The sequence below is a fragment of the Argiope bruennichi genome, chromosome 1, assembly GCF_947563725.1.
Source record: "Argiope bruennichi chromosome 1, qqArgBrue1.1, whole genome shotgun sequence".
NCBI lineage: Eukaryota > Metazoa > Arthropoda > Arachnida > Araneae > Araneidae > Argiope > Argiope bruennichi.
Window position 1 is genome coordinate 31,146,345 of NC_079151.1, and position 22,014 is coordinate 31,168,358.

Consider the following 22,014-nt stretch of genomic DNA (forward strand, 5'->3'; position numbering starts at 1 on the left):
AATGAAATTTGGGGAAACATTAATATTCATTATGGATTTTCGAAAAACACACCAAGATAAAAATAACTATTCACATTTTATTATGAATAATAAAGGGTTCAAAGTTGTACGACTTGATGAAAACACTAATATGTTACGAGTGAAAATAATACAATAATGCAAAGACAATACAAATCAATGGCACAATTACCAAATGTGTCACTGATATTATGCTATTTTAAATATTTACAATATTTCTATTTGATTCTTCAAAAATTATCAGTGTTCCAGTTTTGCATTTGATATAAAGCATTGCAACTGAGGTGTTTTTATAACGTCACAAATAAATAGGTCACCAGACAGAAGCTACTGCCGTTTGATGAATTAGGAATTCATTTTTGTGGTCAGTGGATAATCGCGTTTGGCTTGCCATTGAAAAATTTGATCCATTTCGATTTGTTGCAGTGCGCAGATCAAGGAATACTGCATTCTAGAAAAACGAAATTTTTTTCGAAACAAATATATTTTATAATGATATTTTGAATTTGGTTCATTTATAAATTACATTTAGGTCAAATTTCATCTATTCTTTTAATATGGTATGTACGTTGATTCTTGAATATTGATATAGCTGTGCCTAGAATAGAATTTTTTTATTTAAATTTATGCAAAAATAAATCAAATGCGCTGTCCATCTTCACACAGAGTTTATGTTGACCAAATAATATTTCTTCTTCTTCTAAAACATTCTAATCTTTTGCCTAGAACTAGAATAATACATTTTACGCACCTTAGAATTTCTTAAAGAGAAGAATTCAAATTTTCGCAGTAGGTAACATTTCAGACTAACGAAATTTCATAAACCCTACTAACTGAAACCTTGAAATTTTATTAAAAAAGTGTTTCCTTTGCTGCTAGTTTCATTTTCATGCAGAGTAATTTTGCAATTGAACATCATGAATATTCCCCTGAATGATATGTAAACTATTTTATATTTTCTCTCCAGTTTCCAAACAAGCATATAGAATTTAGATCGAACTGGCCATTGCTCCCTGCTCAGTTTCAGATGACGTGTCCTGCTAAGCCCGAGGAATGCATTCGGAACAAATTGGCAGGCCACTTTCCAAGTCGAGTCCACATCGTCCATCACAGATGACTGATTGAACTGGTATGGCAGCGACAGAAGTGAAGGCATCAAAATTGATTAGCAAACTTTCCCAGAATGTCAATATATGGAGCTGAAATGTGGCTTTACTCATTTGAATGTACGCAGTAACGAGGTTGACGCACGATTGAATTTGCTGATATGATCAAGTACAGTTTATGAAAAGATAAGAGGGCAAATTATTTTGAAAAATCTGGAAGTCATATGGTTTAAGTAGATGCTTATGAGAGGATGGATGAATACAAGCAATTATGAGAGATGCCTAGAAAATATAATTTTGCTTTCGCTGTGTATTTGGCAATTTCAATTTAGAATCCCTTATGTGGCATTCTAATATTTTTTTTTTTTTTACACTTTATCATTTTTTGCTTTGGCAGAGTTTCTTCATCATTAAGTTGGATGTGAAATGAAAAACAATAAAAGATATTTCACAATAAAGTAAATATAAATATGCTAAGACGGAACTCACCACCTCTTTTTCTTAATTTCAGAACAGCGGCAGTTATAGTCGTAAAATTGGTATCCAGGTGTAGTGACGTATATTTGCTATACGATAAAAATACTTGCAATGTCATTTAGCAGTGAAATTTGGTGTTAGTATCTTTAATATAGAATAAATAATGACATACAAAGCATAAATCTCATCGGAACCTCCCCCTCCCTCCAAGTCATTTAAATATTTATTGTAAATACATCAATTCTTATAAAATCTCGAATTGAAAACTATAAAATGGAGTTATATCAAGTTGTTGCTGTTAAGTAATAAATTGCACCGTTAATGAAAATAGTTTATGAATTCTTTATGAAATCAGTTTCTTTCTGAAACTCCATTTATGAATGAAAATTGACTTGTCTGTGAAGACCTTCTGTTTGGATGTGAGTCATTAGTTGCCAGAAATAGAGAATCTCTGTGGTGTAGTACTATATTACTTCAACAAGAGTTTGGATGCGATAGAGTATACAATTTACATTTTATACCACCATTTTCTTTTTCACATAATTTTTCTTTAAGAGTTTCGTATAGCTACATTGTTAATGTTGAATCATGCAAGACATTATTGTTATTACTATTTTCAGGTAATATTTCCCATTTTCATCAATTAAACGAAATATTTAGTGACATAAAATTTAAGAGCCGAAGGTTTGATACAAATCTTATAAATCCAAATGTTTGATTCGTATTATGTTAATTATTTCATTAATTTCTAACTCTATTATACATGCAATCCGAAGGTTTGATTGAAAATTATAACTTCGGTCCTTTGACCTCGTGCTTCTTTTGTATAATAAATCATTAATATGCATGACATGATTTTCAGAAGGCTCATAAACTAAATATAAAATAGTCTTATTTCAAATATACTTATGCATTTCGTATTTTAATTACAATAATCATTAATCAGGAATTGTAACTAAGACATTTCCTTCCATATTGACTAATGCCATTCATTCGTGAGGATATTATAAGAGCACTTTCGCCCATGAGATGTTCAATTCCTGTCAATGTAAGTAATTAATAAAGACAGGAAAAAACTTCATTAATAATGCTATCTTTGTTCCGTCAATCACCAAGAAGTGCCCTTGGCTAAATATTTTAAGCAGACTGTACTAAGCAGATACCCGTTTTTTGTCTCCGATCTTGTGCTGTAAATATTAATTAAGTAATTAAAAATACCGCAGTCGATCAGATAACAAAAACCTATTGTTCAAAAAGGTCTTGCTTAAAAATGAATGGCATTCAAAGATCGGATTCGATTTTCTTCTGAATTTTGATACCAGACCGATGTTCGTAAATATGGAGTTGGTTTTGAGAAGAAGGAGGAAATAAATAAGGAAAACCGATAAACAAATCGGCATCAAAATAGGATATATGTTTATAAAAGAAAACAAACAAGTAAATAAATTAAAAGAAAGTGACAAAATAGCAGCATTAGAGGAAAGAAGAAATAATTTTTTTTGGCATACTGGGATACGAAGCGCGTAATATGACACTCATATATGTAATAGAAAAATGAAATAAAAATTGAGACCACTTGAAAATTATAAATACGAATGATTTTTTGTCTAGACTAAATTTTAATAAAAAAATAAATCTATTCTCAGTTTTAGAGATCGGTACGAATAGTCAAAGATTCATCACATAAAACTCATTACATTACTAATTTCGAATACTTAAGTATTTAGGCAATTTTGTAAATATAAAATTCTTAAATTAACCCCCCAAAAATAATTTTATATCAGAAAATTTACATCATGATTTAGCTTATAAAACATTTTACATATTTCAGATGCTAATGAATTTTTACTTGTTATATAGATTTTAGACTAATCCAAAGCAGTTAATTTGTTTGCATTTACAATTTTAAAGTAGAATATATTCGCTTCAAAATCTTCACTAAAAATTATAGCAGAAATACTAATTCATGCCGAAGTGATGCACCTCAACAGTAATGCCCCAATTCAATTTTAAATCAAATATAATCTTTCATTATGAAAACATACCTGTATTACAACACTCTATTCGACAATGGCTATTACTTATTAGGCTCTGTTATATTTCATATATAACTTCATAACTTGTGCAGAGGCATATGAATATGATTATGTTACTTAAGATATTTTGTAACTTTTTTAAATGAGGGCTCTATATGCCACTTTCAGTTTCCTTGACCATAATACGCATTTGCTCTCAAAGCGGCTATTTGAAATCAATATACTTGATTTATAACGCACCCACTTTTACAATTTTTATAGAGACCTGAGTAACAATGGTGTAAGTGGCAGGAAAACGAAATTCTCGAATGACATTTACAAACGCAAAGATGCTTAAAAGCGAAAAAAGATGTTTAATCAATGCGCTGTATTATATTATGGAGTATTGCGTTCTTATTCCAATCCTCTAATAAACATTCATTGTAAATTAATTGCAGATACTGTTCTGTTATTGCATCAACTAGCAGAAGAGCATTTAATTATAGTGGCATATCCTCTTTTATATGGAATTATCAGGAAACAATAAATGTTTCTTCTGCATGAGATGTTTAATTTCTAATGACTATTATAGCTACTAATAGTGAAGGCGAATGTATTTTTATGTGTATTATATGGCGTTCCATAAGCCAAATGCATGACTTAGAGTAACTAATTTGGCACAAATTTACTTTGGATAGTAGGAATAAACAATTATTTTTCGTAATTTTAATTTATTAAAAATTAAATCAAATTTCGGTATTTTTTTACGATTTAAAAATATTATCAAGCTAAAATTTTGTTATACAATTTTGAATTAAAAAAATATCATTTTAATATACCAATTTATCTATCACCTAATTTTGTCTAAAGTTTGATAATAAATAAGTTTTTTTTTATATAATTTTTCTACTAAATTTGTAATTAATTTAAGAGATCTATCTAAACAAAAATCAAACCATCTTTCAAAAATGTAGATTTTAAATAATTTATGTGATTTTTATTAGTAAAAGGATGTGAAAAAAATTAACATTATATCCCTACAGAATGACCAGAAATTTATAGAATTTGGAAACCGCACCATTATTCAGACGGAACCCATAAAAATATGTTAAAATCTCTTGCAATGAACAGAAATGCTATTTTTAGCAGTACTAAAAATAGCAAATAGTAATTCCACACCGCAGATATAATATTATAAGATATACTCACTAGCCCTTGGAAATGATTGGTTACGCAGTAGAAAGATAATTTTCCAATCTCAAATAAATCACGGACTAGGGCATTTGAATCCTAAGGGCAACACATTTTTCTGATGGGAATAATTTTATCCGTCTTATCAAATCTCAGTTTTTCTAAAAATATTTCTTCTCTAATTTCATATTCCAGCACATTTTAAAGAAATTGAAGTTTTTAAAAAAAAGAATTACGAAAGCATTCCCTATCGCATCTTCAATTACTTAAGGAATACTATATTCAAGCGAATTAATGTGTATTGAAAAATGGCTTCAAAATAATCTCTGATTATGGAACACACGGATCCAACGTTTACGATAAAAAACATTGCAAATATTACTTTATAAAAATTCATTCATTTTATTTATTAACACTGAACTCCTTTAAATTTTAATCATCTGTACATATATAATAAATTACAAATTTTAAATGAGATTTTTTTTTTCCCATTTCCAGTGATCTAAATCAAATCTTACAATTATATCCAAGAACATTTTATATTTTTTTTATTACATTCCGATAGGTATCTAAAGTCAACAATTTTAAAATAAATGCACTCATTTTGAGTTGGAATTCGAAACCAAGCTAGCTTATTTTATTATTTCTCAATAACAACTTGAGAATTTGAATATTCAAACCACTAATCTACTAATGGAATTTCAGATATTCTTATAATGCGGAAATGATTTAAAACTAGACAATAGAATTTGTCATTGATTTGACATTGCTTGATTGACAAACTGGACTTCTTTTCGTTTTATTTTTCTTGATGTAATATGCATGATCGCTATTTTATACGAAAATAAAATTCATAATAGTCTAAAACTCTAGAGGTGCGGCTAATATTTTGATATCAGAATTCAAAATGAGGCCATTTATTTTTAAAATCGATTTTCCATTTGGTCTGCCATATTGAAAAAGAAAGAACTTACATGCATGAGTTCCTAATTGCTTATTTCTTTGAAATTCTGTTGTTCATCATATAAGAATAATTTGGTAAGAATATTCTTTTACATTTTGAAACCGAAGAATGTTTTAACAACTTTTTTTTTGGCAGAATTCATATTCCGATAGCAAATAAAACGCCTTCTTAGAATTATTTATACAATTTATTTGCTATTAAATTTTCAAAAGAATTTTCTCGTTTGCATTTACATTCTTGGATTAATTTTTTTCTTTTTTCTTTAAAATCTGCTTTTACCAGTCACGCATTTTTTTATGCCTTTAATTATTTTCGTTTAAGAGAAAATGACGTCATTTTAATAATTTTTTTTTCTTCTGTTAATGTAAGTCTGCAAGCTCTAACTATTAAGGAGCCTTAACGTTTGCAAGAAATATTTTACATAGTTATTTGAATAAAATTTTAGAAAAATTATTAATATTAATACAAAATTTATAAATGGGTAATCGTAGATACGCCAACTTAAAGGTGAAATATAATTCAAATTTTTGTATCTTGCAAATGTTAATTTATTTATGATTTAATATTTGCATTGTATTTTACCAAACGATTGTTATTTGTATTTTAAGAAACGAATGAAAAACTATTCCATAAGAAGAAAATCTGAGCCGAAAACAATTTATAAAGCAAATAAACAATTTAAAAGGAATAATACAAATTAGAAACTTATAATACAAGTAAAAATTAAAAACGTATAAATAATAATAGAAGAAATAAAGGAATACTAAAGAAGATGACTGTTTCTAGGTAGAAGGGATTTTTGAGTATTCAAAGATATTTGTACTTTATTTCTTTATTTTAATAATTTATTTTATTATTTGTACTTTCAGAAAGTTTCGATTTTTCTTTTGTGTTCTTTAAATTATATTTCAAAGGGCACTTAAAGACATTGCAAAGATAGAATAAAAAATTTATATTCATGTCACAACAAAAATACAGCGAAAAGAATGAATTTCAAATCTAATTTTATGAGGAAACATAAATGAAATAAATTGTTAAATCTAAATCGCCGTCAAATTGCCAAAACAAATAAGAAGATGAGTGCAAGAAAAATTTTTAGTATTAAATTATTCCAAGTAAACAAAAAAGGTTATATATTATTATAAAGATTTATTGCATAAATTGATGTAAACAAGATGTCAGTAATAGTAATGACTGTTGCCCAATCAATTTTTGCATTAATGATTCAAATCATTGAATATTTTTGAATCATTTCGATGGATCAATAATTAAATACAATTTTTATCTATAACATTTTAAAGCAATTATACCAAAATGTTGCTCAAGTTTTAAAAGAAACAGAAAGAACTGAAGAAAACTCAAGTTTTAAAAGGAACAGAAAGAAACAAGAAAAGTTGGTTAGTTTTAAACATTATATCTGTTGAACCCCTTTTAAAAAACACCCCCCTAAAAGATATGTTTTATTGATAAACGGGTATAAATTACTTTTGCTCGGAAGCAGGTTTCTCCTGCTCGAACCATGTGTGAGGTCTCCGTATAAAATTTCTGAGTAATCTTGGCCATTAATAAACCATTAAGAACTTGATTTAAAAAAAGAGATTAAAGAAAGAAAAAGAGGGATGGGATCACCCCCCTTTCTCTCCTCCCCTCTCTTTAGATACCGGAGACACCCCATCAGATATTAAATACGATAAAATCTTAAAAAACGACACCATCCTTGCAAGGATTGTCACATTGTCGTTTGGCGAATTAACGTCTCTACTTCAACTCCTCCCCTCGTCCATTTGGTATCTGGAGTCGTTAAGGGGCAGAGAGACAAAACGACAGCTGCGCAAACGATTTCTTTATTCTACCGTTCCCTACTCCCCGGTGCTTCTCATTTTTCTCGGAAATTACAATGGAACAAGAAGAGATTTATTATACAGAACAAGTTGTGAAATAATGTTTCACAGTCTATTTTTCAAAAAATTCATGCATTTCTATTTCGAATCTTAGCAATAATTTTATTATGGAACATTAGATCATGTTTTGTGATAGAAAAAAAGAATAATTTTTATCTTTTTGAAGTTTAGCATGCAAATGGATCCCACTTTTTAAAACTTCAGGTGGAAATGAGATGTAATTTAGAGCGATTGAGTTCGGTGACCACTTAAATATGTTGCCATTTAGATACATATAAAATTCAAAAATAGTTTCAGTATTTGTTGACAAAAATTAGTCATCAAAATTATATAAAATAAACAATAAGCAACAGAAACTAATTTGAGTAATTTTATAAAAATAAGTATACTTCTTGCCAACAGATTCTAAAACCCCCCACGCTTTTGAGCATGCGTTAGGATGGGTTTAATTCGACAAAATAAGGATGAGAGTAAAGATGAGAGGCTGCTTACATTTAGCAATAAAGCAAATTCAGGAAATCCGCACGTCTTTTTGCGTCTCATTATTTAATGAGATAGAATCGTCGAAAAGTGGTCGTATTAGGATACCGAAACGAACAGTACGTGGGCTTTACAAGAGATTTTTAAAATGATTGTAAATTAACGTTTTAATTTTCTCAGTTTGAGTCTTCTTTTAAAGAGAATCTAATAGTTCACACGATTCTATTTTCGATTAAATTTTCCTATTTATTTCAAAGTTGATAAAGAAGTAGAAAAAAAAAGTAATATTTAAATCAATGATGATACAATAATTTGATTTATAATAGTTTTTTGAGAGTTTAAGAAAATATTTTAAGTCAAGGTATTTATTAATACTAATTTCATTAAACTAATTTACGAATTTGAAATAAGTAGAATTATGCATAAAATTCTTTGCGTCTCTAGTATTATTCTACATAACCCGCTGTTAGGACTATGGTTCACAGTATTCTGGAACTCCCACATAGTTCAACATCTCAATATTTGGCGCATTTCTGTTAACATCTACAATGTAGACATAATGTAATTGTGAGCAGTCGGTCTTTCAGAAGAATTGACTGAAAAATGCACTGCGATCACTAAAAAACGCAATGACTTAAATATATCAAACTTGTGACAACAATTGTAATTCTGTGTCAAATCTCTTTCAATCGGTTTGGAAAAAACGCGTCTAGAATACAAATTCCTTTATGAGACAGTTTTGAAGAGACCACTCGCGCTGTTCATTATTATGGTAGAATTCAATATGACCGCTTTCGGGAACTTTTCATTTATACACAAAAATCTCACCTCATCTTGCTTCTCAAATTAACTTCGAACCGCCTCTCCACTTAAGTACAATTTATAAACTTCAAACGATAATTGATAGTACCCATGTAATGACTCAGTTAATCCCTTCATAGTGTAAACGTTTGTCAACCACCAATTATATAGAATTAAAAAAAATTCTTGTCGAACTAATGTGCACTGGCGAAGTAAATCAATTTTTACTGCTTAATCTTTTCCACAAGGAATTTATTAAGATAACAGGTAGTTTGTAAAATGGATTACACAATCAATTATCTCAATCACAAAGATGATTATCATACCATTCATTTTTGTTTCGATACAAAATGACATGGATGCTATAAAATTTGAAGTTATAAGTCAATTGATATATCCAGTTGTATATAGATTCTCTCATTGGCTCATATATCATTTTCCTTGTCTTTGATCTTTCCTTTGCGTATTTAAAAATTTTCGTTAGATGACATTTTTGATAGATGCAATTGTTGTATATTAGAAGTAAAATACAACAACAGTAACAATATATATTGGGCTTAGTAAATCGTATTTTTATTTTTGATGCTTATTAAAATATTTACAGTATTAAATAAAAGGAAAAGGAAGAAAAGACATCCTTTTAAGTGGATTATGCGCATGCGTAATAGATTATTCTTAACATTCTGTGTAGAAAAATTGTTGGAGATTGTTAATTAGAAATCTGATTCCACTAAATATCTTGTAATTGACATAGCATAGCTTAAATTTTCACTAAAAGTACGATGCTCTCTTATTGATGTAACATGAAAGTTTGGAGAATAGGATAATGGTTGAATCCTCTGAATGTATTTTTAAATTTCGCATTAAATACAGTCAGTTACAAAATAGCGATATTAATGTTAAAAACTACACGTTGATTTCCTTTATATATATCGATTTGTTTTTGAATAATATTATTAAAATGTATACTTTTAAGCATACAAACTGTCGGACTTGATTTTAAAGTTGATAGAGCTTCATGACCATGGCGAAAAACACTATATACCGAAAACACTATATTTTTCATCTGACCCCGTCATTAAAATTTTGAATTATTGCGTTCACATGCATATTGAGGACAGGCATATTAAAATATTCCGTTGAGAAAGTAGGTCCAAAATTTGAACACATTTAAAATTTTTGTAATCGTTCATTTAGTTTATATTCATTTGAGTATAAACACAGATTGCAGCATGCTTAAAACAGCACAATAAATTTAAAGTACGCAGTGCTATAACAATCTAAAGAAAATATTTCATTACACTCTATATACAGAATTAATAGTTACTTATACAAGCTTTGGTTCATCATAGGGATTAGTCCTAGAATATCTCACGGCAGAGTGATGGCTAGACATACAGAGCTCCAAACAGAACCTATCTGAGGCACTGAATGTAAATTTCGCAAAATATTTGGAGCAATCCCAGAATTCCCATACATACATACATCTTATTTACTCTATTGTGTACCAATGACCATTTGGAAAAATAAATAATATTAATTTATTTATTTATTGCTTACAGGTGTGTGTGAGAGTTTGCGGAAAGAATACTACCGGCATTAGTCGCACCAACATTATTTGATGAATATTTTTTCAATTATCTCACGAAGAACAGCTTTATGAAGAGGTACTGCAGTCATAAATAAAGTCTGCATCGTCATAAAAGTCTCCACACTTCGGACCACCCTAAGCCTGCAAAAAACACTTTTTATGCTTATAGCTTCCTGTACATCTGTGCGTTTTTTTCTGAAAACGATAAGTCAAAAATGCCTAAACTTAGACAGATGAAATTCGATATTTGGCCTTTCCACATAAGTTGTTGATTTACAGTAATTTTGTCTGTCTGCCTGTCTGCTCAGGTGCAAAGAAGCACGATAATTACAACTCATTTCTACATAATCTACCAACATTTGTAAAATCTTGTACATAGTTTTAATATCTAAATTGCAGATCCATATCAATTTTGATTCATTAATGGAATCAAAAATTGATATGGATCATCGTCTGCAGATCTATATAATTCGCTTGCATATAAACTCAGAAACGTAACAACTTAGACAAATGAAACTTGTTATATGATATTGTTACTAAAATTGTAATTCCGTGTCATTTTACGTCTAAATCAGTGTAGAAAAAAGATGTGCTGAATACATAATCGATTTTATTCATTATACTACAAAGCATAAAGCAAAAAGTCCGATACGAAGTTCTCAATTTTTACGGCAAAAAAGGGAGGATTACATCTTAATTAAGGAGAACACTGGAAAGTTTCGGGGAGACTGTTGCAGATGGCTGAAAAAAGTTATTAACAGAACTGAAAGGCTGCAAAATAATCGATTTCTGTTTTTTTTCCCCCACCTTTTCTTTGGCGATGTGCAAGGTTTTAGAAGCTTATAAAAGGAGGCGTAAATTGCGCTGTCAAAATACGCGGAAGAGGCTGGCATAAATCAGAGTTACTGCTTTTTACAGAGGATGATCCTTTTTATGGGGTATTGAATAACACTGTGCTTTTGTTATGGCTCTATAAGCCTGGCCCAGACATCACTTTTATATTAGCAATCTTCCCCTTTATATCGAAAGGTTTTGCTTCTATATCATCGAAGGGGATATTCAAAGAACAGCAAAATTACTGGAGCATTTTGTCGAAATCGATAGAAATTTCGAATAACCCTATTTCTGTAAAAGTGCGAAAATTGTTGCGTAAAGTAGAGATATAAATTCGTGATTTTTGATGTCACCATTTTGTTTATGAGAGGGATTTTCGGGGAAATAAATGAAGCAGTACTATAAAATGGTACTGGTTAGATGGTCCGATACCACTATTACTCTACTGCGTGAAATTGATATATATGTATATTGCAGACTCAACTTTAATAGGATGGAAAACTGCTCTGAACTATATTTTGGTAAGAGAAAGGAATATTGAGAAAGATGCGATACAAGTTTGGGTACTAGTTGTTACTCCTGTTATATATTCTCTTCAAATTTTAGCTCGGCATGTCAGTAATATATTTATATACATATATATACATGAAAAATAGTTTTAAAACAACTATTTTAATACGCTAAAACCAATATTATTGTTATCAACGTTATTTTAATTAAAATTGAGAATACCATCATATATCGGAAATTTATAAACTATACCAAACGATTTTTAAGAATAGCTGTAGGCTAATTTTTTTTAATACGATATTTAAAGAATGATAACAATTTAATTAAATATTACGAGTGGCAACATTGAAGCAGACAAAGAAAATAAAATATAAAACAACTATAATATTTTTATTTAATAGAAAGGGAAAAATAATTTTTGATTTATACAGTTAGCTGTTCAATTAATTGTCATAAAAATCTTTCTTTAAGTTTCATATTTTTCAGCAAGATTAAATTACTAATTTTGAATTTCGCTTTGATTTATAAATGTGATCCTTTTTTTTTTCATTTGGTATACAGATGCTGCACCAGCTGATGTTTTACGTCAGTATAAATATTATATAGAAAAAGAACTGAAAGTTTATTTAATTAGGAAATCCTATATTTTATATAATATATAAATTAGAAAATCATACATCAAAAAACTATATATTGTAAACGAGTATTCCTGTGTTTTGATTCACCAAATATAGAAAAGGTCAACAGATGTGGATCCTTTTTTTTTTTTATCAGTAACTAAAAGAAATATCAAGGGCATTATCTGTTTACAATAATCACAGCTGCATCTTGTTTACAAACTCTTCACAACAGAGTTTTTTGCATTATATTCTTTATTTCATGACTGGAATTTTAAATGTTTTGAATTCTAAAAATGATCGAATGAACATAAATAACAATCAGAATTAATTGAGCACTACTTTAATGAATGAATTAAATTTGAATTTTCATGTAAAAATGATTTAAAATCTTTGAATAATAGTTTTGAGCGAAATATCTTAAAAACAAACGAAATGAGATACGCATTCGGCACAAAGAAATGAATGATATAACAATATCATAACAGATGGAACATAAAATACTAAATAAAAATTAATCAAAATCTTTTTAATTGGGCTCATTACAAATGTTAACCCTCTGATTGCGTAATTTGTTATAATTGTTATTTAGATGCGATGTTTGCAAATAAGTTCAAATATTTTTCAAACAAAGTGAACTGATACTATATGTTGCGCGTAAATAATATGATATAATAAAAACTTGTAATCGTAAAAATAAATACTCTAAACTGCGAAAACTGGGGCTGCAACAAAAAATGGACTCATTACCAACCCGTGGGTTAAGCGGCTGGAGGGTTAATACTTTTTTTTTTATTCTTCAGAAATGCTGCACACTTTCTTTATCAGCACTATTTACTTTTACAGTAAACAGTTTTTTCAAAAATAAAATCCGCATAAATCATGTACAGAATTTAAATAGTATTTTGATATCAGCTTTTGCATCCATAATAAATGACAAAATCAAGTACAATAATTTTTTTTTTACTTCAAAGCTCGAAAGAAATGGAATATTATAAAACTTGTTGCATAAAGATATAAAACAGCAAAAAACAAGAAGAACGAGTGCCAAAATGAAATGAAACTCGATATAAAAATTTCAGCTATTATCTAACTTCCAATCAGTTTCAAATGGCGAAGAATAATTAAAATGTCACCGAATTCAAATGCCTTTTCTGATTCTTTTTTGTTAAAAATAAAATTGAAATAAAGAAAAAAAAATGAGGATTCGGCCGAAAATGAGAACTGTTCCATCACGCATATTCGTTCGAAAGAAGATTCGGGCAAAATGACGCAGAAAGCGATTATGACATGAAGTGTGATGAATTGTGGGGAAGGTGGCGAAATTACGAAGATTAATTGGAAAAAAGGGAAAGTAATGTGGGAATTTATTACATTGCGGTGACATTTTAATGAAAGAGAAGATTAGACGAAAGGTACAAGAAAAAGTTTAATTCTCAAAGAAAAGAAACTTACGGATTCTGATTTTTTTTTCTTCTCGCTAGTTTATTTTTTGACAGTGATATTGTTCTGGTGAGTGGACTGAGTGATTTTTGTAAAATAAATATAGCAATTTAAAAATTATAAATAATTAGATAATTTTTAATAAATTTACTAAATTTGGACTACTGTGAAATTTCTAGTATGTTGTTAGTCATGCGGTTTTGATTTATTGTGATTCATTTTCAATGTGAATAAAAAAAAAAAACGACTTTATACCGACTTTTGATAGTGCGCTGTTTGTTTTGAATTTTTAATACATTAATCTTTCCATTTTGACGTTTTTTTTTTAAGAATAAAAATAATACTAGTGGAAAATAGAAGGAAATATATAAAAGAAATGATAACTTTTGGACATTTTATAAATTTCGACTCGCAAACAACAATTAAATCGAAATAAGATTACATCTCAAATGTACACAGTTGAAGATCTCATTGAAAATACTTTGTTTTGGAACTAAAAGAAAGAAAGGGGAAATAAATCCCTCAAAAATCTGTTGGTTTTCTATTTCATTTTCAAAAAATTTGCAATAAAGAGCAATTAAATTTTTAGAAACTGCACAATATACAGTGCTAGAAAGAAAGCAACACAATTTTTTTTAAAAAAAATTTCGTTATTACAGAATATTCTAATTTCTAATCTTATGAGTATATTTCATCACTGTGTAATTGGTCATTCATGATGATAAGTGAAATATAGTGAAAATATAGTGAATAAGGTTAAAAATAGTGAAAATAAGGTTAAAAATAGTGAAAATGAGGTTTTCAATATAGTGAAAAAGGTTAAAAACATTGAAACATCTGTTTACAGTAAAAATTATTGATATTGTCTGGAAATACTAAAATGTTTATGAAATCTTTGAAAGTAGTTGTTTATAGCATTTTGAAACGAAAATGATAAAACGTTCACTGAACAACAAACTAAAGGAGATTTACTAGTTTTTAATTGAAATTGAAAAGAAAATTCTATACTGTCTATTTTCAAATGAATTGCCCAGTTTGAAGAGTTTCTAATAATGAAGCCAAAAATCAGCAACGATTAATAAATAATTTTAAATTAAATAATTAAAATAAAGTTTTAAAAGTAAGAAAATACAAACTTGAGTTTTTGACATTATTTTTAAAGATCTTTTCAAATACATTTACAAATTTTCAAGTTATTTCGTTTTTAAAATAATAAAGTAAATTTAATAAATAGCTCAGCTAAAGTTCGCGATTAAAATGTTTTTCTTTAAATACAAATATTGTTTTGAACGCATTTCAGTTCATCTATTTGTTATTAAAGAAACATGTTTAACAATGATAACTTTTTACTATTTTATATCAATAAAATGGCAAACTCAATTACTTTAGCTATTTGGCCTACTTTATTCACTGCATTTTTTTTTTTCATGATTTAATATAATGCAAGAAAATTTTAAGTTTAAAAGCAGACGAGAAAAAAACGGAAGAAATGAAATGAAGCAAATAAAAGCAAACTGAAGTGGAATATAAAACAGTTCATTCAGTGTACAAAAGAATATTTCAGACGAATACATTTATTTTCAGAATGGGACTCTATTCAGGCTGAAAACGCTTCTAGAAATAAAACTCTGCTGTTCGTTGTAACGAAGTCTCGTTATTCAAAACTGCGGCGTGCCTCTTTTAAATGCTCTATGAAAGCAAAAACATATTAAATTCCTCCATTCCACAACTTTAAAAAAAGAGACTTCACTGTATTTTAAATTGAACACAATATCTTACTTCGCTCTTCTTTTAAGAACATATTTCATGTCTTTTATGACTAGGTGAATTTTCATCTCAATGTAATTCGTGAAATAGTGCAATGTCTTAATATGTTTCAATTTTATGGAGAGTTAATACATACATTTGAGGTTTTTATATATTATCATGTTAATGATCTATCATATCAAATATCTCAACTGAAAATAATCACGTTAATGAACAATGAAATTAACTATATACGTTTGCTAGTTCGATTGACTTCCCATTTTAAAACTACATGTGGCTATTTTGAACTGAGAATAAATGAAGAAGCTGAATTTTGAACCTTTATTATTTCCTCCAAAACTGTGCGCCATTCCAATGTGAAGAATATGATCCGCTAGTTCTAACGAGTATCAGTCTCATTAATTGTCAGATTACAAGTGAAGGCGGGTTTTCAAATTACAGGAACAGCATTGGAGTTTGGAAATTACTATTATGGAATACGCAATCATAAATAATGAGGGAAAAAAGTATATTCGGTGGTTGGTTAACCCTTTCTAGGGCCGTGGGAAGTATGCTTCCCACCCAATTTATCAATCTTTGTATGAAATTATGTAGGTTGGCATAAGTTCTGATACATTTTTTTAGAACGACAGAAACTTAGATGCTTTAGTTCTTTATCTCACACAAAATGATGTGTCTTGGTTTGTTACTTAATTATTAATTAACCTAATTAATTAATCAAATTAAATGTATCTAATAAGCTAAACGAATCCCTTTTCTTATTATAATTTCAAGCCACAAAATATTTTAACATAATATGACTAGAAAAAAATGGCCCTTTAAAGGGTTAATGAAAAGTTAGATTCTGAGCAAATATATCGTTCAATATTTTCACTAACTTTTGTTCTGATGATTATCTCCTCATTGAATTTGTTGTGCATCTCTCTTCTGTTTTAATATTAAACCACTTTTTTCATTATCTAATTAAATGCCGCCTCTGTGCTGTATTAATGATTCAATTAAGAATTCCAGATGGAATAGAATAGAGAATTTATAGAAGCAGTATAGAATATTCAGAAATGTTTCTACATTATCGAATATTTCTTAACGAAGCATCTTTGGATGAATAAATTTCAGATTATATGTTTCAGAACCAATGTTTCGATGTCCATATGACGCACGGTCATGGCGATTAAGGGGTTAATGTGCTATTTTAGCATCATTTCCCAAGGGAGCTACAGAGTTTTATTTGCATTTATTTACTTTCTCGTAATCGAAGTATACAAATACGAAGTATTAGAATAGATAAGAAAAGCTATCACAAAAAATTGATTAATCTCAGACGTTTCAGATGACCCTAAATTAAAACGCACATGAAACACACATTTTTGGAATTATGTCTTTTATTTATGGGCATGATATCATAAAGAAACCTACAAGACATCGCCATTATATTTATTATTATGCCTTTTCATCAAATTTGAAGACAATTCTACATGATATCATTTTATGGAAAGTTTTTAATTCACTCGTTCATGAATATGTAAGAGTCGTAAATTCTTATATCACGTTAGAATGTTAAGATTTTAATAATTTCAAGCCTATTTTATCCACGGAACAAAGAATAATACTAAATCTTTTATAATAACTGGAAAATATCTTATAAATCTTTTACAAAGTGAATAAAATCTGCGCTGTTAAGATGAAGACATAATGTATCTTCTGTCTCCTTTGGCGTTATGAAAACCTCTCTATATGCAAATTCCTAAAGACGAGTTTCCAAAACAGAGCAGACTATATCTTGAAATGTAATGAACTTTTACAAACTTGCTTGAAAATTGTGGCTAAAAATGGTTGAAAATAAACATTCGGACAGTTGAATTTTAATTATCCGAGTTCCAGTTATCTGGATCTCTTAGTGAAAAAAAAATTCTGCAGAAATGACTGGGGGGCAATTTCCATAAATGATATTTTAACACAGTAATTAATTGAGCAAAATTTAAACATCATATTTTGTAGTCATTAAATAAATATGCTAAAAGAAATTTTTTTTTTCTTTTCCGAAAATTGGAGTTTACAGAAATCTCGAAAGAAAAAGCAATCATAAATTCTTCAATGACATATTGTAATTCCAGAATTAAAATGTTTCAATATTCACTTATTTATTCGTTTAACAAATACAGGGTGTAATTGATTTGGGTTGTTACCAAAATATAATATAATTAAATCAAATTAAAGTTCAGTTAGAACCAAAATATAATATAAATCTGCAATGCTCTGATATGACAACATGTCAAGTTTCATTTGACTCAGTCGCTGCATTTATGTATAAATGTTTTCACTTGCTTTCAAATATATAGCCTATATACTATCAAATCTTTTATTACATGGGTCAAAAATATGAAATATCTACACTTCTAATTTTAAATCTACATGCTTAATTTCAACTATCTTGCTATTTGCGTTGCGCCGCTTAACGCTTTTGCGCATGCGTTAAGATGGGATTAATTTGACAAAAGAGGAATGAAAGGATTAGATGTTTGCATTTAATAGTAAAGTAAATTTCAAAAATGCGCACATCTTTCCGAGTCTCACCCCTTAGTGAGATAGAATCGTCGAAAAGGGGTCGTTTTAGGATACTGAAACGAACAGTAAAGGAATTTTAATTTTAAAATCTTAAAAAAAATGTAAATAAATTTCAGGGATTTTTGAAGCAAATAAAATTAAAAGAAATATCAGATAATATTACCACAATTTAACGTTTCATTTAATTAAAATGAAATATATACTCTGTCGGATGAGAGAAGATGTAAATACTCAGCTTTATATAAAAATAATATATATAGCTGCATGACTATAATATCAATTTATTTTATGCAAGATTTTAAGAAAATATTTATCTACAAGAAACAATCTGAAGAAATTGAATTACATAGCGTATATACATATATATAATATTCAAGCATTTTATTCAAAAGATAGATATTTTATAGTTTAAAAGCTTTTCTCTTTTTTAACCATTTTTTTTAACAAATACATTTCAAATATGAAATTCTATATTTTTTGATTATACAAAGAAGATATTCACAAAAATTGTTGTCGGTGGGTTCTTTACCCTTGTTTACTTTAGAAGATTAAAATTTTTCTTCTCTGCCAGCAAAAATAGAAAATGAAATCATTTCATATCACATAGAAAACAGAACTACGCATGCTATCTTACTACAAACTTTGTCGTAACCTCCCATTTTTATGCTTCTTTAAAGATCAATATATAAATTATTATATTATACATAAATATGAAATAATATTTCCATTTATACATATTCTAAATATCATTTCTGATCACTTGTCTTCATTTTGAACTTTTCAGTTGCTCTTATTTTTGAGTTTTCACTTTTTTTTATTCTATACTCTCGTAAAATAAATGCTATCTCACATAAAATTTAAAGAAAATTTTCTTCTAAAATTATATAAACTCTGAATGCGTTCGTACTCTCTTTCTTCTCCTTTTGCCTTTTTGGTAGGAGTATATCATTCAAATGAATTTATCAAAGATATTAATCACTTCTGATAATGAATATCTTTTCTTAATAACCATGATAAAATGAGTTCGGTTTTCAAAGAAAAAAAAATATGCAAATAGGTATTCATTACCAGAACATGCTAATGAGTGTTGGCATATCCACTCATTGAAAACACACACCTCTGCTTTTTTGAATTTCCTGCTATAACATAATTAAACTAGTTCTCACCTGGAAAAAGGAAAAATTCTTGCAAGAATGCAGGTGATACTGGAAGCAACTCTTTTTCCAGCATAAAACAAGTATCCGATGTGAACGAGTATTTGGCATACGCATTCCGATCGTCCTTGTTGATTTCGTTTTGTTTATTGTGCAATTGAATCGATTCTATTGACCATGAATTCGCACAATGACCACGTGACATAGGGTGACTGATTCCTTCTGCTCTCAGAACTTTGGTATAAATAATGGTCATGGTGTCCATTTGGATCATTCGTGGTCTTCTGGTCTCAATCTCCTCAGGTCCTTTCCTGTCCACTTCTCAAGCATCATGAGATTCGTGAGTTTCTGCACTTTTGATCTCTTTCCTCCCCAAAAAATCGTTGTGAAATCATTTAGCCATTAATTATCGTCAAATTATTAAATTACTAATAATTGCTTTTCAATATTCGATTAAAGCTTTTCTTGTATAGAATTTCGCTTTAAAAACATTCTGAATTCAATTCAATCGCTTATATCACTATTCAATTAAATTATCAAATATTTTAATTAAACTATCAAGAATTTAAAAATAATACTTTATACGCTGTTGGTGATTATAATGAATAAATTAATTTAATTTAGAGGCTTTAAAAATAGTTTCTAAGAATAAAGATGTTAATAATGAATTTCTCGATTAGTTTTTAAATATTGACGAAACTATTAACTTAAAATTTGCTTTAATATTTTCTCTTATATTAGAAGTATTAGGCCTCTATAATTTTTTGGTGAATAACGCATTAATATGTGGAGGATCTAGCATAATGGATTTGTATTAATGAGTGAAATGGATAAAATTTTACATTTAAGATTTGTTGACGAATATTCTTACAATTCATATTTTTATTTTTATGCACTTTTTTTTATTCAGTTCACGAAGATAAATGATTTATCAGGGAAATAGTTAATAAATTTTTTTAGCTGTTTTTAATTTTAGCAATTTTAATTTTTTAACACTTACAATTAATTTATTATTATTATTATTTTACTAGAAGCACAAGTCGAGGGATAAATGAGGGAAGGGTGATACATCAAGATTCTAAGATATCTTAAAGAACAATTCGTTTTATGTATTAATTCTCATTAATACCTAGAGTATACTACAACCAGTAAGAAAAGAAAAATGTTAACAAATATATGCGGGTATTGAAAACTGATACATTGCACTTATTGTATTTTATTGAAAAAAAAAAGTCTTTGGATTCGGCTGCTACTCTCAAGGTATTTGTCTAGAAATCTCGAACAATACAGTTATATTTCTTTATAATATGAAAATGGCTGAAAACTGCTAAAAAATGACCTAAACTAATAAAAAAAGTGACAATTTTCTGCCGAATTTTGTTGTGCAACTAAATTTAGAGCAGAAATGTCAAGATATATATCTATATAGACTGTTTAAAGCTGTTCCTATACAGGATAATTCAGATACGAATTAGTTGAATAAATTCTATTTTTATTGAACATAAAAATCAAAATGAGTCTATACTAACAGCAACAGTTCACAAATACGAAATTAACGATTTTTCACTTTTTCAGTTTTTGGTACCTCTTTTCTTGGCATCCGTTGCCATGGCTGCCGACATGGGCTTGAACATTGCCGGTGGAGCTTACAACTTTGGATACAACACCGGAGATGCCGGCGGCCATAGCAGAGTAGAATCCGGCAATGGTAACACAGTATCTGGCAGCTACAGCTACGTTGATGCCAATGGTGATCGAAGGACTGTCCAATACTCAGCTGGACCCGGAGGATATCAGGCTAGCGGTGATGTTGGAGTGGACAGACGAACAGCCGCTGCAGCAGCTGCTCTTGCTGCCATGGCACCCAAAGCACCCGCCCCCGCTGGACCTGCACCAGCTGCTCCTTGGTACAACCCCATCCCAGCTCCCGTGGCCGCTCCCATTGCCCCAGCTTTCATCGGACACCCCGGTGGATACATGGCAAAATGGTAAAAAGAAATACGATAGGTCAACCAAGATCTTAAAACTCTTGAAAAGATGGAACTCTAAGTGACACCTGTTTGGAAACTTTTGTACTGATGCTTGGTTTTGGAGCTTATGCCTAGGAAATCAGGGGAGCACGGATTATGTAAATAATTGATACAGCGCAATAAATGTTGCAATGAATGAATATTGTTTCTTTATTTTGCGTTAAAACAATTTTCTTAAATTTCTGTGCATTTGTTCCAGACATTATAGCAAGAATGTATTACATACATTATAGCACGACAATATTATAAGCTTGATTCATTTATCATTATTTCATTCGTTTTGATTGAATAATTTATATATTAGACATGTTTAAAGAAGGAATGCCAATCTAAAAGCGTTAAGCTCTTAATAAAGGCGAAAGTTAAAATTCTATTATGGAAATTCTTAAAAAAAGCAAATTTTAATCTAATAACTTAAATAATAGCAAAAGTCCGTGATTGAGAAAATTAATGAAATAACAAATTCCGCTTAAATTTCCTTAGAACAATAAAGGCATTGTTACAGTTTCAATAGTTAAAATCAATACTTAAATATTTATTTATCACGGTA

The 22,014-nt window shown here is 28.9% G+C and overlaps 1 protein-coding gene across 1 annotated transcript; it reads left to right on the forward strand.

The window, feature by feature from the left end:
• Window positions 1–19,627: 19,627 nt before the first annotated feature.
• LOC129976510 (adult-specific rigid cuticular protein 11.9-like) lies at window positions 19,628–21,604 on the forward strand. The gene is made up of 2 exons (XM_056090120.1): window positions 19,628–19,774; window positions 21,010–21,604. The coding sequence occupies exons 1-2, from the start codon at window positions 19,766–19,768 to the stop codon at window positions 21,424–21,426; spliced, it is 426 nt and encodes a 141-aa protein (XP_055946095.1). The 5' UTR covers window positions 19,628–19,765; the 3' UTR covers window positions 21,427–21,604.
• Window positions 21,605–22,014: the final 410 nt, after the last annotated feature.